The following is a 19,385-nucleotide window of genomic DNA, read 5'->3' as shown; positions in this document are numbered from 1 at the left end:
AGCTTTGAAGGAAGATTGTAATAGAGGTGTCTAATTGCCCAGTTGCCCTCTCTAGACCATCCAAGAGTTGTTAAGCTAAGTGGCTAGGCATTTAAAGAGTTTTGGAATAAAATTCTTTAAATAATAGGCAAACATATAACGAAAAAGGTTGTTCAAACTTATAATCTCCCCCATCTTCTGCCTAAACAGATGAATTAGTTTTCGCTAATGACCACATCAAGCCCCTTTAGAATCCAGAACTCTACTTTCTCCGACCAGCAGTTTCCTTGCTACTTACAACTCGGCAACCCATTACTCGGGGACATCTGCATGCCTCCTACAACTTAAGGGGAATATATTATCCATAAATAGTCTCATTGTTAGTGTAATTTAACCAATACTGTGACGACGAAATTCAAAAGAAGGGAGTAAAATGAAAGCACTTGAGGGAGGCCAATTTCCAGTATTGTAGTGGGCATTCAGAAGAGTGAGCAAGATAATGATCTGAGAGCATGAAAACTAGAATAATCTTGCTTCCAAGATTTAAGTTACAACACAATTACCAGATTCCATAGGAAGTTCTAGCTCCAACTACAATATCCATGCCAACAACGGCAATTATCTGTCCTATTATTGTACAGAGCTGGACTAGTCAAGGGGAAAAGGAGACGAACAAAAGCCATAGTCCCGGAAATGAAAGCCAAACTTACTACTACCCCTGAAAAAAAGAAAAAAGAAATATATCCCAGTTAGGTTTGATTTGAGACAGAAGCTTTAACAAATTTTTCGAATATGTTGATGGCAAATGTGACACTGAGGGCAAGAAATATCAAGACACCTACTTCACTCTCCCCTTTCGTAGAAACAAAAGAGGCTAAGGAGTCAAATTATAGTTGTAATATGGACTCGAATGGGCGACACTGCTAAACAATTAAAACCAGCAAGTTATTGACAATATACTTTAAGAGATTGTGGTATCTATCCCTGATGTCAAGAAGAAAAATATCAAAGTTGCAAAAATCAATTACTTGAGTGATGATAACTTAGAATGTATACCTTTCCTTCTAGCATATACTGCAGGCAGTCCCATGTAATTACAGACAATATGTGCAACTAATGGAGCACTTAGATGCCCTGTCAAAGAGAATCAATCATGCAACAAAAGCAAGTTAAATAACCTTAAGAAAACAACATATTTTAATGAAAGGTAACTAGATGAGTATTTAATTACTCCAGCTGTCAGGAAACACAAATGTAAATATGCAAAACCATAATGAACATCACAGGATACCTATCTGATCAAGAAAATTTTTGTATACTACTACAACATTATAGCTAGATTACACAAAATCAGTATATCTTCGTCGTACATGTTTGCCAAACTAATATTACAGACTTTACAGTAACCATGCATGATGCAGGTCTAAGATCTTAGTAACATGAACTTAACCAAAGCCATTACAACATATTATTTCAATATATCTACTGATTAAGAAAAAAACTTGTACTACGTATATGTTCCCTCCGTTTCCTTCAAATTGTGACACTGACTATTACAAAGAAAAGAGTTGTGTTCCATATTGGAAGAAGCTATGAGCTGGCTTAAGTATTTTTTTTTTGGGCAGTAGATGAATAATCACAAATTACATTAATATCCATCATATAATAGTCTATCTAGATTTTGCAAAATATAAACTTATATATTAGTTCAAGAAAATCATATACAATAAACCATCAACATCTCATCTTCCATGCGTCTTACATATAAATTTGACTTGAATTTATCTCTTTCACACAATCAACTCCATCATCTTATAGCTTCCAAAGGTAATGTTAGGGTTGGTGAGAGCACAGCGGAATCAAATTAAAGATGTAGAGATTGATAAAATTATTAGGAGATAGATGAAGGCAAGATAAGTAGTAAAGAAATGAACACACAATATTTAACCTGGGAAAAATTATAAAAAAAAAAAAAAAAAAAAAAAAAAAACCCACGAACGGCGAACACCCAAAATTATCCACTATATGAACAAAAGGAGAGTACAAGAACCCTTGAAAGGGTGAGTATTACATGAGAACTTTCACTGTGGAACTCACACAGGAGTAGTACAAAATAAGAAAAGTGGTTTAGGGAGATTGTGTGTATGTAGAAACTCCGATCATGATAAGTTTGGAGGGACACTCATAGAGTGTATGTTATCGGAGTATTGGAGGATATGTAGGTGGATGCATCATCCAACCTCGGTTGGCGTTGCGTCCACGTCAAACGAGTTCAAGTATGTCACAATTCCCTTCACCGCGGATGTTGATTGGGTTTTCAAGTGACATATTACATACCCTTTTGGTTCATACGACGAGTACATGCATATGAAATTTGTTCCAAGGTGAAGATTGTTGGGTTAGTGTGGCCCAAATTCCATAAGCCCAATTAATTATGTCTCAAGGTATCCAAAAATTTCTAGAAAATTCTGGTTAAAAAATTTTAAAGACATCTTTAATTTTTCCCATGTTGTTAGGGTTGGTGAGTGCATAGCGGAAGCAAATTCAAGATGTAGAGATTGATAAAATTATTAGGAGATAGATGAAAGCAAGATAAGTAATAAGGAAATGGACACACAATATTTAACGTGGGAAAAATTATCAAAATTCCACGAACGAAAACTCACAAAGGGTAGTAAAAAATAAGGAAAGTGGATTAGGGAGATTGTGTATATGTTAAAAATCCTATCATGATATGTATGCAGGGACACTCATAGAGTGTATGGTGTCGGAGTATTGGAGGATATGTAGGTGGATGCATGTTCCCAAATGATGCCCAACACCTTATATTAATAGGTGATGTATGGAGGTGGAAGAAGTGTGTGGAAAATTCTACACACATGCTCTTTAAATTACCACATAAATCTAGAATCCTCATGACCATTCATCAATTCTAGATTTTTCCACAACACTCCATCAATTTCTCAATGTACGAGAATTTTCTAGAAATTTTTGGATACCTTGAGACATAATTAATTGGGCTTATGGAATTTGGGCCACTCTAACCCAACACTCTCCACCTTGGAACAAATTCCATATGCATGTACTCGTCGTATGAACCAAAAGGGTATGTAATATGTCACTTGAAAACCCAATCAACATCCGGGGTGAAGAGAATTGTGACATACTCGAACTCGTTTGACGAGGATGCAACGCCAACCGAGGTTGAATGATGGATCCACCGTGTATAACTTTTATGTACGCCATCAAACGTCCCCAATCCGCTCCAATCAAGAAAGGCCTTCATAAGAATCCTCCAAATGTTGAACTGATCTTGCCATCGAACTTATCAATCTCTAAATCTTTAATTTGCTTCCACTGTGCACTCACCAACCCTAACAGGTAAGGTGTTCTTACTTTGTGTGTCTCTCCTCTCCAATCTATTGCCAAGGTCTCTATATTCGCCCTTTTCTTTTGATTGATTTAATAACCATTGGCTAGACTATTTTAGAAGACATTATCGTATTTACAATAGAATGGTTAGTTGTTTCCCCCAAACTTTGTTTAAGGTGATCATATGATAGTAAAATAGAATAGTAGAGAAAGAGCAATAGATAGGGAAATTTTCTATTTTATTTATTGATATTAAGCACTAACCAAATATTTAAGAGTGTTCTGTAAATGAAATTTCAAGTAACGAAACTGAAACTAAAACTAAGAGGCATACTAAATTTCATCATGAAAACACAAAGTAGCCATAGCATACCTGATCTAATGAACAGGAATGAAGCATAAGAGCCAAAAATCATTGTATATGCAAGCTGGGTACCTGAAATCCAGTCACAATCAGACATAAGTTATATTCAGGTTCACAGATGTAGCAAGTTCCCAATGCATCAAAGACAAACATTGAGACAAAACTATTGCATGATTCCAAGTCAGAGTAAAAAAATCTTGTTATTGCAGAAGCTAATACCCCCGAAGTTCAGAGGATCATGTCATTGACTACTTCACCTAAGTACAATTCCTGATTAATACTACTGGAGCCTCCCTCTTTCTTGAGTTTATTATTCGTAATTACTAATGATAGTGTAACAAATAGACTCATGAAGTAACTTAATACACAAGTCCACAGAATCTGTTAAAGATCTTCATTAAATCCAACGAAAAAAAAGTATATAAGTATAGGACAAGGGGTCTCCCATAAGACATTAATGGGAAAAAAATATTACTGTTCCAACCACATAGCTTATTATTAAGGAGAACACTGGAAAAAATCACAAAGTAAAAGACATTTTGCACAACTGACAATAGATTCACAACAAAATGTCAGAAACACCAAAAACAGCTCTATCTCTGCTTCCTTATAAACAAGTGATAAGAACACTGAAAAGACAGCAAGCAAAAAAAAAAAAAAAAAGTCCATGGAAAAAAATATGTTGAAAGGTAAGACATAAAGAGGAGCGTTCTCGTAACAATGTATTGCATACAGGGACAGTAGAATTTTTGTGATAAAAGCACATCAAATTCAAAATAAAGTCGGCCCTTTTAGTAGAAGGCTTCTTTAGGTAACATCCACAATAGACTCAAAAGTATAGCAGCGTCAGCTTTATTATGGATGCTGTCAGCCTTCATCCTTTTGTCCGCTTTTTAAAGGACGTATATCAATGGTGTTAAAAGATGTACGTACCGACAGCTAAGGAGGTTTTCAAAAGGCTATGATTCTTCCGGAAATAGAATTCCAAGAGATGGTTCAAGTGTGCTGAGACAAAAAAACAAAAAAAGAAAAAGAAAACGATGATAGATTAGACCCAGAGAATTAGAGAAGATATCTGATTATTCAATAGATTAAATGTAATAGCCACCAAAAAGAGAAAGGAAACAGTTGCAGCATTGCTAGAAGAAACAAATTGACAGAATACGCTGAGTATTTCAGAAAAAAATTACCACTATCAGAGTATGGACCAGCAAAATGCAAAATAAGAGAAAGAGAGATAAAGAAAGAGGATGCAATATTCTGCTATGGCTTCTTAAATATACTTTGTAATTTTCAAGTGTCATTGCTAGAAGATCTCAATTATATACAAGTATATTATATACTACGTATAAGCCAAGGGGTGAGGTTGTGGTGTCCACCTAATATACTAAACTACCCTTTAAATTTTTTCCTCTTTTAAAATACAACATAAACCTGATAAGTTAATATTACAATTATGTGAAGTTGTGAACTGACTCTACTTACCCAAGCTGAAGAACATAGGGCACAGAAGAAGCACAGCTTGCACCTTAAATCCTCCACATAGAAGCAAAGGTATCATACAAGCCCTGAACACCAATTCTTCGGTAATTGGCGCCTATTAAGTAACATCACAGACTGTGTATGTGAGACTCATAATCAGTCACATTATCTAGATATGAGGTACATATGACAAGTACTTCCATTGGATGGTGCAAGTACAGCAGCAACTTAAGAAAGACATGATACAGTCATTGCTAAGTGCAATGTTTTCATGGAACATACAATACCTCACCAATGCCATACATGAATGCATAATTACATAGCAATAGAATTCAAGAAAAGCTACAGCAAACTCATATATGACAATTAGATACTTCAGTAAAGATGCCAAGTAAAAGACATGAACTGGAAAGCATCAATCTGGATTTTAGACTTTATACTAGACAGAATCTCTGCTGGCGTACAGATATAAAAAAAAAAAAAAAATAAAAAAAAAAATAAAAAATAAAAAAAAAATAGACAAGTTATGGATTTCATCTGGTATGTCAAGAAGTCTGTGGACAGAATAAAGGTCCACAGAAGTATTGTCTTTATTAACTGGAAATTGGCCAAATGGCATATGACCAAATACAAGGAAAGTTCTCTGGAGGTGCTTAGAACAAGAAGACTCTGATTGTGTATAGCTGAGCTACAGCCTATAAAGGATATGTAAGAGGAAGTCGAGCAAGAGTGCAATCAACAATACTGATATGGGGACCCCCTCTACATTGATTTGAGGTAGCAATGAGCCCATCTTCTAAACAAAGGCTGGGGACAAAACAACACGAAATATGTGAAAAGATGTACAAAGCCATGTGGGGAAAAAAAAAAAGCCTCAACTCCTTTTTTGATTTCTCATTTTCATATTTTGTTCATTGAAATAATCAAATAAATCACTGCCATTGTTGTCGTCCATAACTAAATGAAGATGATGAAATGTATTCTCTTTAACTCTTGTAGCTGTGTATAACTAGTAAGAAACATTTCCATCCCTAATTGCAGTGTAGTCTAGTCAATGTCACAGCTAGAGCCATCAGTTTCCAATTGCATAGGTTCCATAATTATTGTATCTATATGATAAGGAAAAACCTTCCTCAGACCACAGACCACCATCATAATTTACACTTTATTTCAATTTTTAATTTTCTGATTCTCTATTCCATTTATTTACTACAGAAAATCTACAACTTGATTTTTCAATTATATCCACAGGTGATCAGACCTGTAACTCCAAATTCTAGGAAGGTTCAGAATTCAATCTTCTGCCTCCTAATTTCCACGGAAGTCACAACACCAAACCTATCCATTGTTTGGGGGGGGGGGGGGGGAGAGGGGAATGCTAAGATGTTGTGTAGTCAACTCCTTGAGGCTATAATATTCTCAGTAAAAACAAATCATCCATTCTTTGCACCTGATATTGATCAATAACCATACTCATATTCAGCATACAAAGGTAGACCATACATTTAAGTATTTAACCAGGTACCTTCCAAGCTCATTCATTGTATTCCCGAGACATGGGAAAGCCTATATTTATCCAAAGGTAGACCATATATCATTAAAAATAAAAAAAGAAAAAAAAATAAAAAGAAAAAAGAAAGAATGGTCATTACCCCTACAGCAAGCCAGTAAGAGTCTGAATTATGAAGTTCCCCACCATTGTTTTAACAGAACACCAGCCAACCTCATCATATTGTGATAAAGGCATTGGCATTGTCGTGTTGTTGTATCCACCACCAAACAAGAGCTGTCGACATATCTTCTCAGAAGAAAATTTGAATATATTTTAACTGACCTCCCACTCTTCACCCCTTATCATTCATAGCACCTACCTCATTTCAGGGTCAACATCATCTTAGGGCTATCACTTTGAACAACAAGAGCCTTCCATATAATATTTTGATTGGCACAAAGGTAGCTTGGGTAGAATGTAACTATTGAATAGTAGGGACATTTCAATGACTGTGTTATAACAACTTATCTAATTCAAAATCATGGTTGACTGGGATATTCTTACAAGACTTAGAAAGTCTAAGTTTCTCACTGATGTCATGTAATATCCATCCAAAAAAGCCACCTCATGCACCAACTTTTGCATCTTGTCACTCGATGAGTTAGCCCCACAACAATTGCTAATCCCAACCACTTGGCTGTCTTCTACAAGACTGCAGCCACTGCCCCACAGTGAGAGTACTGGCTGCAACATCTGCCTCTTCTTTTTGGCACCTCCTTAAAACTCATGTTGAACCCAATCTGATGTGCCAATCAAGCAATATAGGACACATAAGCACCTCCACTGACATCTCACCCACCACTTTACCAAAGCCCAACCCTAGAATCTGAACATGGATCATGTGAGTATGTGACTATAGTGTCCCTAACATTTTTAGCAAGCAACAAGTGCTTTGATTGATGGAAATTATTCTCATATCTCTACAGCATGCCACTATGAAAGTACAAAACATTCATTTACTTCTTTCTTTCTGACTTCTTAGCATGAATACACATCTTGGTTCTAGTAATACTATCAATGTATCATGCCACTATAGCCTCCCTGAACCAAAATTAATCATGTTATGAACCATATCTAGGTAACCTAATTATGACTAGTTTATGAGAGAATTAGAGGAGCTTTCTTCTATGATTGAGGTCTAGCTCTACAATAAGCTATACTGGAGGATACTAGGGTTCTCACAGAGGATACTTTTGGTTCCTTTCTTGTAAGTCTTTTAGTTGTTGCTTGACACAACCCCCCTAAGGTATCAAGCATTTTTCCAGGGGCAATCTCCATTTGAAAGGCAAAGTTTCCTCTTAAGGTGAGGGTCTTTGTGTAGACATTGGCTTTGGATAGAGTTAATACTAATGACATGCTCCTAAAGCAAAACTAGGGTTGGCTATTTCACCTTTTAATCTATATGCTTTGCTGAATTTATAACAAGCCTATTCACATGTTTTTCTTCATGTTGAGGTGTGAGGTGACAAGATACCTTCGGAAGGAGAACTTGCATTTGTCCATTATATGTATTGGCTTGGCTTGTGTGGTTTGGAAAGGAAAAAGAGAAGCTTCTGTAGCACACAACACTTTGAAATTATGTGGTGGTGTGTAGTTGAAAGACTTGAAACACAACTCGTGTCTCTTTTCACAAGCCTCATCATCTAAGAAATTTTTTAATGGGATATATCAATTTATATCGCTTCATAATGGGATAAATCAGCTGGGGCTTTCAAGGATTACTAGGGAAACTCAAAGATATTGGGTCTGTAGTTTCGATTTTGTTGGGGATATAATACATTTTGTTCAAATTTCATTTTCAGCTTTTGATATAATCAATGATTCTAAGATAGGATATGAAGTGTTATTCATAGATAATGTTTTTTCGTCTCACTTTGTAGAATTTGTTTCTTGTAGATTAACATAACATCATGGCAAGGATATGAGCAAAGATATGGAGGCATATATCAACAGATAGTCAGCTTTGTTACCATGACTGGAAGATTGTTAAACAGTAGGAGAAATATTGGTTAATCGAAAGCCTTGTGAATGGCAAAGTTGAGAAATTAAGTGCAATTGAGCACATTGTCAAATCTATAGCATCCCCTTACTGAGTCACTAAAAGAAAGTGAAATCTGATATGGTGATGAAGATCAGTTACTAGTAAATCATAGTCACAGAAAAACATTTACTAAGTGAGCTTCACAAAAGCCAAAAGATTCTGTACATTCTCAATTTCCCAAGTGCTTTAGAGTTGCTTTAGCTCATCTATTTCTAGATACACTTAAACAATCATCACAGTCTAAGATAAGTGCAACATATGCCGCAGCACACATTATGAGAAAGAGATTATACAATACAAATGGACAAATTAGCTAAAATAACATAAACACCAATAACACAACATATCTCTTTTACCAATGTTCAAATTATATTACCTAATTTGTTTGTTTACCTCTTCTAAACAGCTCTTAAAAATGCATGACAAGGGGACACATTGCACATTTTAAAAAACGGAGGAAGTATAGCTTTGTCTCTCCACTTAAGGCCTAGACCGTCACTACAGTATTCCAAAAGAAACCTTTCTAGACGAAGATATTGAGCTTAAGAATTCTAAAAAGTGATTTGTTAAATCAGACAAACAATACAAGAGGGGAATGGAATGTATTGTAAAGAACTTAGGGAAACTTTTGGCAGAATTAAAAATAAAACTCAAAGTAACGAGATTTTTAGCCTGGAAACTTCTTGGCCCTAATCAAGAAGAAAAACCACGACCCACTTGAGATTTTAAACCCAACTCTTAATAATTATAAAAGGGTAAACAACTATTAAAACCTCCAACAATTGATCCCTCAAACAATTGTACCCTCAAATCTCCCTCTGCTCAAAGCCTGTCTCTTTAGAGTTCACTCACGGACCCCAGATTACAACTCAAAATTGCTTAATATTTAGCACAAGGACACTTTAGACTCAAGTAGAATAATTCTCTTAGAAAATACGAATGCTTAGAATGCTCAGGTGTTTTTGCTACAAGTAAAACGTCCCATTTATAGTACTCAAGCAACATCCACTACACCGTTTATTCAGTTCCACTAATAGCATTTCCTCAACTTTAGGAAAAGTACGCAGTAGTGGAACTTGAGCTGCAAGTGTAGGCCACTTTCCTTAATTTTCTTAAAAACATTTTGCAACCCACACTTTCTCAACTGACTTTTACCAAATAAAACACACGTTTTTAAAAGATATTCTCCTTAACTCAGATGTTCCATAAAACATATATATTTTATTTCTGAATAAAATCTTTTCCAAAGATATTTCATAAAAGATATTTTAACCAAATATTATCTCAAATAAATATCCACAAGGAAAATAAAACTAATAAACACAATGACCAATTCCACTTTGACTCCTACTTATGTCAATATACCTCTTAGTTTTGATGATTAAGCAAACTCATAACTTAATCTAACTAGCTTGTGAATTTTTGTGATTGCAGGTTTCATGAGGAAATTACAATGCATGATGATAACCCGGAGGAGGGAGCATATTACAAGTCAGAGGCAACTTATGAAGAGTGAAGAATTCATTGAAGGAAATTAGAATCAAAGTTCCTTCTTCCTAGAAGTTATATGAAGCTTGAGATAGTTTGGTTTTAGTTTCTAAGCTTCTTGTGTGCGTGTTTAGTATAATGACATAAGTAGGAGTCATGTGGAATTGGTCTTTGTGTTATTAATTTTATTTTCCTTATTAAATGGATATTTATGTGAGATAATATTTGGTTTCAATATCTTTGGAAGAGATTTTATTGAGAAATAAAATATTTATCTTTTATGGAAAATCAAAGTTAAGGAAAATATCTTTTGAAAAATGTGTTTTACTTCGTAAAAATTAGTTAAAAAAAAGTGTGGGAGTTGCAAAACGTTTTTGAGAAAATTAAGGAAAGTGGCGTACACTTGCAGCCCAAGTTCCACTACTACGTGCTCCTAAAGTCGAGGGAAATGCTGTTCGTGGAACTGAATAAACGATGTAAGTGGATGTTGCTTGAGTACTATAAATAGGACGTTTTACTAGTTGCAAAAACACAATTGAACATTCTAAGCATTCGTATTTTCTAAGAGAGTTATTCCTTTTGAGTCTAAAAGTGTCCTTGTGCTAAATAGTAGAGTAATCTTGAGTTGTAATTTGGGGTAAGGGTTCGAGTATACTCTAAAAAGGAAGGCTTTGAGTGAAGCTGTGAGAAAGAGAGATTTGAGAGTACAACTGATTAAGGGATCAGTCGTTGGGTGCTGAAGTTCGTTGAGGAACTTAAGCTTGAGTCTTAGGTAGTTTGCCCTATTATAATTATTAAGAGTTGAGTTTAAAATCCCGACTGGGTCATGTTTTTTCTTCTTGATTAGGCTAAGAAGTTTTCCAAACTAAAATCTCTCTTGTTACTTTGAGTTTCTTGAGTTTTATTTTTAATTCCGCAAAAAGTTTCCCTAAGTTCCTTACAATACAATTCACCCCCCTCTTGTATTGTTTATCTAGTCAACATGATTTAAGAAGGAAAATTATTCCAATCTTAGAAATTAGGTAGTTTAACATGTTGGACTTTTATCATAGTGATAAATTGACAATTTTGCTGCATTATTAAACAAAAACTACTTCTTGTCACTTCCTTCATTTATTAATGTTATGTAATGTAATTTCTTTTCATATTTGTTGCATTACTAGGAAATACGATTTCAAGATATCTTGTATCTTGCAATTGCATGACAAAACCAAATAAGCTATGATATTATCATGCATTAGTAAATAAAGATGGTTAATGGAGCGGGAAAAGGCCAATGTTAATGCGCCCTTTTTTTCCATTTTCAAATTGTGAGCAGATTTCTGGGATGCCAAAAAAAAAAAAAAAAAAAAAAAAGTAATATTGAAATTATCAACAATTAAGGCGTTTTTCTGTAACATATATTACCAATTACGAGTTTATAAGGGGGATACTGTGAAAAATACTACTTTATAGGTTAAAGCCCGCAACCCCCAAGGTGTTTCGTTGCCATTAAAACCTACATAGAGCACAAGAAGTCTTAAAGAAATTGACCACAGCTAGCTGTTCAGGGTCTAGGAACAGTACCTAAAAAAATTGCAGTTTTTTCATACTTAAGAAAATACAATTTGCAGTTTATAATCCAACATACAGAAATTGAGAAAACTTATTTATAGGCCATCCACCAACTAGCAATGTTTATATAGAGAGAGTGAGTCTTAAGAAGACAAATTATGTTAAATCACAATGGGACATGACAGCGATGATCTAGACGTGAAAGTTCAACATACAGAAAATAGCGTGAAGAAACTGACCACAACAAGATTACGCCAAGCTCCAATGTTGGAAGCAACTGATATGAACCCACAATAAATCTTGTGAAGCAAATTATGTAAACAGTTGAGTGTAATGCCTTCACTCCCATCTTCGATCCATGAATCCAACAATAACAGACACTTAAGGACCAGGGATCCCGCATACACAAGAGAAGTCAATGAAAGTGGAAAGATCACTGCATGCCACTGTTTCATACACAAAATTGCAATTCAGCAGGAAAAATTATCAGTCATCATTTCCTTATCTGCAGAGCATCAAATTTGAATATGATAACTGCATATGCCAGAATCCAGTTCTCCAAATAGAGATAAGGGTAGATACCAGCCACCCAGAGATACTTACAACATTGTCAGCTTGAATACCATAAAGGTTTAATACATATGTTATTTTCCAGCTCTTAACCTGCAATAAAATTGAGTAAAGATCAATACCAGACTGTCAATACTCATAACAATAATAATAAAAAAAAAAAAAAAAAGAAAAAAAAAAAGGGGCCATAAAAAGTGGATACGACAACGGCATATACATATACATATACATATATACAAGCATAAAATGTGTCGCATGGAAAGGAAAAGAGTAAGGCGAACATGAAAACAAGAAAATTTTAAACAGGCATTAGGTGTGAAATCCAGTATAGTATATGCCATAAAGGCATACACATTACCTTAATTTTGTTTCACCATTCTGTTATACTCCCTCCGTATTTTATTACTTGCTCCACTTTCCTTTTGAGCCGTATTTTATTACTTGCTCCATTTTCTTTTTGGGAAACTTTTAATAATATTTTACTATTTTCCTCCCATTAGTGGTCCCCTCATATCATATTTTAATAATTTTCATATTCTCTCTCCTCCCCACTTATACTCACTTTTGCTTTTTTAGATTATTTATTCCTTAACCAATCCCACTTCCATCATATTTTATTACTTTCTACTATTCCTCCTAAAACTCCGCGCATGGAGAAATGAAGCAAGTAATAAAATACAGAGGGAGTAAAATACTTAAAGTAAATTTTAGCTATCAATGTGGGCATTGTAGGGATTTGAAAACACTAGAGTACAATTTAGATCTATGAGCTTATGAAGCACCAAAGTCTAAGTTAGTACAAGTTAGTGAAAATCACACAAATTGGTCTTTCTATCTTTTGAAGAAAGTAGGTGAATCTGGCTATATGCAACAAACTTATGATTCGATTAAGTACAACCCCAGGCACGCACTTTGTAGAACTAATGAAATGAAAAAAGGTTGTCATGTTTTGCTACAAGCTAAGAAAAACTAAATAGGCCAAAATCCATTCTTCGTTCAAGCCCTAAGGTCCTTTCTACATGGTCTGAAGTGCTTCAACTATGACCCTTGACACAACAGAATTAGGTCAGGTTGGTGTGGCATGTTAGAGTGGTTAGTTTATTTACAAATATTGTAAGTTATATAGAATTCATTACCATATTAATTTTGGAGCATTTGTACACTGACAATTTCATACAGTTGATTATTGGCTACTCATTATCTGTGGGTATTTTACCACTATGTTGGAGGGTTTTTTCCCACATTGAATATTGTGTGTCATTTTTGTTTTCTTGCATTTTTTTTCATGTTAATTTCTAGATTTACTACATACCCATTATGCTCAACACCCTAACAATAGAGTATAACCAAGAAAAAAAAAATACAAAAGAAAGAAGAATTCGAGTTCATCAATTGTGCGGATCACTATTGGGAAGACCAAAGAGTTCCCAATTACAATTGGAGTTCATCAAGGTTCCGCACTTAGTCCTTTTCTTTTGCTGTAGTCATGGACGAATTGACGAGTTTAATTAAGATGATATGCCATGGTGCATGATGTTTGCTGATGATATTGTGTTGATTCACAAGACGAAAGAAGGCGTGGAAAGTAAGTTGGAATTTTGGAGACGGACTTTGGAATCCTGTGGCTTGAAGGTGAACAGAAGTAAGACGGGGTATTTGGAATGTAAGTTTAGCGGTGTGGGAAACAATGAGGCAAGGGTGATCACCTTGGATGGGAAGAGTGTTCAAAGATCTAAGGTCTTTTGTCTTCCGATATCTAGGATCTATTATCTAAAAGGATGGAGAATTGGATGGAGATGTAGCTCATAGGATCAAAGCGGGTTGGTTGAAGTGGAAGAGTGCGACAAGTTTTTTTTATGTGATCCAGGCGTACCCCATAGATTAAAGGGGAAATTCTACCGAACGGCAATAAGGCCTGCATTGCTATATGGTACAGAATGTTGAGCCGTAAAGCATTGCCACAAGTGTTGGGATAGCGAGAGGTAGGGGAAGACCTAAGAAAACTTGGAGGAGGGTGATTGAGAGCATAGAATAAAAACTCGCCTGTTACATCGCGATGAGGCCGAGATGTAACGGATTTAAAGGCTGCCATTACGAGATTTATCGTTTTGTGACGGAGTTTTGAAAAACCCCGCATTTTCAACCGATACGACCGCTACACGGCTGAAACGCCCGAAAACTTGGAGGAGGGTGATTTACCGCATTTTCCAGGCGTGAGTTGGTCGGAGTTTTGTGGCAGACTCCATTGTTGCCGGCGTATAGCAAGCCATAGCAACCGCATCATAGAGAAATAGAGATTGAAAGAAGAAGAAATTAAAGTAAAAAGGTGGAGGGGTTGAGGGTTGATAAGAACGAGGTAAAAATATGTGGTAAGTGGGACAGCTGAGCTGGGTTGGGACAGGTATATGATACTCCACTTTGGTTTTATTTTATATTTGACTTTTTGACTACTCAACCTCTCTTTTTTACTTTTAATTTTTTGATGTGAAAGAAAATTGTTAGACTACCGTAGTACTGTAATTACTACATACTTGTACTACAATACTTTTCAATCTCTTATTATTACAATTATTATTCTATAATAAATTCTATCTAAATCTATTGGATAAGAAAATATCTATTTAAATATTTGAATAAATTATCTAAAAATATTTTTAAAATTTCTACCGCGATGACCGCAACCCTGTCCGCGATCAACGCATCGTATCTGTTACCGCAACACCGCCACCGTTCCCGCGATCGCGACCGATACCACATTTTTATTCTATGATTGAGAGTGACATGAGTGCTTTGGGGATTGAGGAAAATGTGGTGTTGGATAAGGCGGTGTGGAGGGAGAAAATTCACGTCAACGACGTGTCATGTTATATATACTTTCTGAATATATTTTTGTATTTAATTTTGTTTATAACCCACCAATGTTTTAGGAACTATATTATTTTCCTTTACTAAAGTTTTCTCAAACCTTTATGTTTTCTACTTCAACGTTTTAACCACTCTTTTAAAACTTTTTTGAATTTTATTTTTGGTTTCTTTAAAACTCCCTTAATTTTTTTCTTAAATGCTCTTTCGTTTACTCACTTTACTCACCTTTTTTCAAACTCTTGTTATGTCTTTTTTTTTTTTTATATCGTATGATTCCTTATGACGATTCATGTTAGCCAACCCCAAATCATTTTGGGACTAAGGCTTTGTTGTTGTTGTTGTAGACAAAAGAAAGAACAGGTAGAACTAAAGAAATGAAGGCTCTTGTTGGTTTGATGAAGAACATATTTGATAGAAAATGATTTTGCATGGAAAACCCTTGTAAAAAAGGATTTTCTTGTTTGATTTCATAAGGTATAGGAGGAAAATGTGGAATATCAAAATATCACAAGTGTCAGCTCTAATCCTTCTAGTTCTAACAGTTAAGCCAGCATCATCAAATAATTCTTTGTACTTAACCACAACAAATTTTCTTAGCCTTTTGCACAGTTCAGCAACTCCAGGCAGGATGTCTAAATACAACTCCTAAATCGAAAACTTTGATTATCTGTCACTTCATCTAACTGATTACTTACCTAATTACCGCATACTACATATGATCGTTTTCCCAAACAGCTACAGGCCATGATTCTCAGTATATATGCCCCAAGCATAAGAGAACCGAGGGATGAAATTCAAAAAAAAAAAAAAAAAAGAGTTGATTCTTGTTGTTTAACAAAAAGCAATGGTGTCACAGAAATGGCATGACTAATTAATCTCTGGTGTTTCAAGAATCCATATTTTGCAATTGGAATAGCTTGCCACCATCTTTGAACTTTGCCTGCATACTCTTGTAAAGATACCGTCAAGATAAGAAATAGATTAAGTTTAGCATCACCAACACCATGCCCACTAAAGAGTTTAAGCAACATGGAACCTGAATGCTTCAAGACAAACTACAAAACTTGTTCTAAGACTACATAAAAGCCAGTTTTGAGACACTACAACACAAATCACTATAGTAGCAATTGATGATAGCTAAACTCTAATGTCCATTGTGTGTTCTGATAATGATCATTCTAATAAATGGTTAAAAAAATCATGAAAAAAATATTTCCAATAGAAGCTACCTAGAAGTGCTCTGCTCATGCAAAACAACAAAAATAGGTCATATGTACAATTTTCTCACTAACCCCACAAAGGCACAAAGCTCTTCTCTAAGGGTACCACCTAACAGAAGGAACCAAAAGGATTACTCAGTTTCAAACTTTCAAATAGGTGTATAATTATTCAATACAAGAGTGTCATTTTTACACGACACTTGCTGGAATTTTGGCATGCTTTAGGATGCAACGAATACTTATTGGTAAAATGTAATGTGTTTTTATTCAAAAGTCATCTTTCCTACGTTCTTTCGACTAACTTACAATGTGAGATGAAAAGTGCGAGTAACCTGAACTTAACACAACAAACCCCAAACAAATAACTTCAGAAAATTTCAAAATTCCTAGCGTTTCTTACCTATCTATTACTGTCCAAAGAATCAAACTAAATCTCGTATAGTATACTCCCTCGAGGCCTCTACTAAACACAGTACTTCAAAAGTCTGTATATTCAAATTCTCCAAAACCGAAGAATTCTTATCACCAATCTACTACCATTTAGACCTTTAACACACTCAACTGATCATTATTACCACACATCAAAGGCTTATTCGTTCCTGTTAGTTCCGGAATCAAAGTTTCAGCAATAAAATCTACACATATCCAAAACCACAACCAATACTTAATCAACTCATAATCACCTAATGGTAACCAGTTTCTCAACACAATATACACAAAAACAACATCAACTTTATTGGAAATAATAGTTCAGTAAAATCACAATACAAAAAATCAAAGACAATTTCGGAATCAAACTTACAGCAATAAATATATCGCAGTATGTGATTCCAGTAAAATCATAATTAATTTAAGTTTTAAGCAGTTTAATCCAATAAAAATCAAATATTATCCGCAGAATCAGTTTCAATTTAGCAAAACTAAGGTCATTTTAAGCAGAATTTCAACACAAATTACCATAAATAAAAAAGAAATAAAAAAAAAAAATAAAAAAAAATAAAAAGAAAAGAAAAGAAAGAGAGCATACAGGAAGTAGTAGAAAAAAGGAAATGAAGACACAGAGAAGTGAAGAAGCGGCGGCACAGACGAAGCGTCGAATCATGAATTGTTGGTAGGAAGTAGGAGGAGGAAGCCGGAAGATTAGCGTCGGAGCGTAGAGAATTGCGACGTAAAGCAAAGTCATGGCGACGCAAGCTGTAACTGCCGTTGATTTTGATATGGTCGCCATTGTTGATAGTTCTTCTCCGACCTCCATTGTTGTAGCTGAAGAAGAAGAAGATGAAGATTCAAGTAATTGATTGATTAATTGATGGAAGTATGGAAGTAGCAGTTTATGATTTTGAATTTTTGGTAGTACCTTAATGAATGAATGAAGGAATCTTTGATTGGGAGAGGACGTAGAAATTTGAGTGCGCCGCTTAATTGAGTCAAGCTCCACTGGTTGACTGAAAATACGCTAATGATTTTTTTTTTTTTTTTTATTCAAAAAAAAAATCAACTTAACTCTCGAGAATCAAAGTTAGAGGTGTCAATTTGGATAAATACGTCGGTTTTGATTGAGTCTAGTCAGGTCGGGTGCAATTCAAGTTTGAATCAAGCTTAATTAATGTGCCCATATAAGTCGAAATTTAAATTTGGTTAGTTTTGGGTTGGTCGGGTCTAATTTAAAAAATTTGTGTCAAAGACACTAATGTATGTATCTCTATAAGCTAATAGGATTACGAGAAATTCCAAGTTTCTCTTATTTATAAACAAATATATTTCACAAATGGCAAAGTTGTACATAAATGCAACTTTCTTATGGTATAACCACTACTTGAAGTAGCGATTTTGAAATCGCTACTTGAGATAGCGATTTAGGGGTAAAACCGCTACTTGATTGGTTTTGCCTGTAATATTACAATTTTAACCCTTTGATTACTAAGTTTTGTTTATTAATATAATAATTGGGGCCGCCTCAAAATAAAATATGGAGGTAAACTTGGTCTATGCTCTTTGTAGGCAAGGAATATAGGGTCTTTCTATTTACATATAAAAAAAAAACTTCAAATATGGAACTTAATTTTACTAGTAAACACTAAATGTAAATATAAATACTTTAGTATATTATAAAGTCATTCTTCATATTATAGTAACTTAAGAAACACTTCGGCTTCATTTCTATTTATTTTGACGGAATACACTTCGGCTTCGTTTCGTTTATTTCTTTGTAGCGAATCATTTATTAATAAAATTGAGAAGCTTAACACAAAGTCTAAAAAAAGAAATAATAGTAACTTGGTCACGGGCATCTATCATTATACCCACAATGGTTGGACATACAATCGTTGTCCATAATGGAAGAGAACACTTGCCCATTTACATAACCGATCGGATGGTTGGTCATAAATTAGGCGAATTTACACTAACTCTAAAGTTCCAGGGACATACAAAAAACGATAATAAGTCTCGTCGTTAAGTTTAACTTAAAGTTAATTAAGTTAATATAAAAAAAATAGATGCTTATCATTTATTAATGGAGGTAAACTTTATGGGTTTCTTTTTATAAAAAAAATAAAAATAAATAAAAAAAAAGAAAAGAAATCAGAATTTGATGTCTTTCGTCTATACAGATCACGTCACCCAGAGCCAGGACAATGTGATGAGATAACTACAAGAGGTCATTCTATATCCATGTCTGTTGACAAAGCACGAAGAGTAATTGATCAGATACGCGGTCATTCCTACTCCGAAACACTTATGATATTAGAACTCATGCCTTATCGAGCATGTTATACCTATTTTTAAATTGATTTATTCTGCAGCAGCAAATGCTAGCCACAATAAAAAAATTCAACAAAGCAAATTTAATTATAAGCAAAGTGACGTTAATAAAGGTATTATCTTACAAAAATTAAA

General features: G+C 34.6%; 1 protein-coding gene across 2 annotated transcripts; it reads right to left on the bottom strand.

Annotated features, from left to right (window-relative positions):
* Positions 1-408: 408 nt before the first annotated feature.
* On the bottom strand, positions 409-17,959 carry LOC110729321 (CAAX prenyl protease 2-like). Of its 2 annotated transcripts, XM_021909052.1 has the most exons (9): positions 17,845-17,959; positions 17,515-17,750; positions 12,436-12,495; positions 12,072-12,278; positions 5,201-5,312; positions 4,649-4,720; positions 3,725-3,787; positions 1,036-1,113; positions 409-697 (listed from the first exon to the last, which is right to left on the bottom strand). In XM_021909052.1, exons 2-9 carry the CDS (start codon positions 17,740-17,742, stop codon positions 561-563), a joined length of 957 nt encoding a protein of 318 aa, XP_021764744.1. In that variant the 5' UTR covers positions 17,743-17,750; positions 17,845-17,959; the 3' UTR covers positions 409-560. The 2 variants fall into 2 exon arrangements, with proteins under 2 accessions (XP_021764744.1, XP_021764743.1); XM_021909051.1 differs by having other exon boundaries at positions 17,515-17,946.
* Positions 17,960-19,385: the final 1,426 nt, after the last annotated feature.

This window comes from Chenopodium quinoa, unplaced genomic scaffold (genome assembly GCF_001683475.1).
Source record: "Chenopodium quinoa cultivar QQ74 unplaced genomic scaffold, ASM168347v1, whole genome shotgun sequence".
NCBI lineage: Eukaryota > Viridiplantae > Streptophyta > Magnoliopsida > Caryophyllales > Amaranthaceae > Chenopodium > Chenopodium quinoa.
The sequence above is the reverse complement of the archived record's forward strand: the minus strand, read 5'-3'. Positions and strand labels throughout refer to the sequence as shown.

Bases quoted from the DNA above. Each gene is read 5' to 3' on its own strand.
- LOC110729321 (XM_021909052.1), bottom strand. From the start codon at position 17,742: ATGGAGGTCGGAGAAGAACTATCAACAATGGCGACCATATCAAAATCA. The intron at 12,496-17,514 runs GTATGCTCTCTT...ATTTTATTGCAG, and splicing joins CCTTTTTTCTACTACTTCCT to GTTAAGAGCTGGAAAATAAC. The intron at 5,313-12,071 runs GTCAGTTTCTTC...GTTACTTAATAG, and splicing joins CTTGGCGTAATCTTGTTGTG to GCGCCAATTACCGAAGAATT.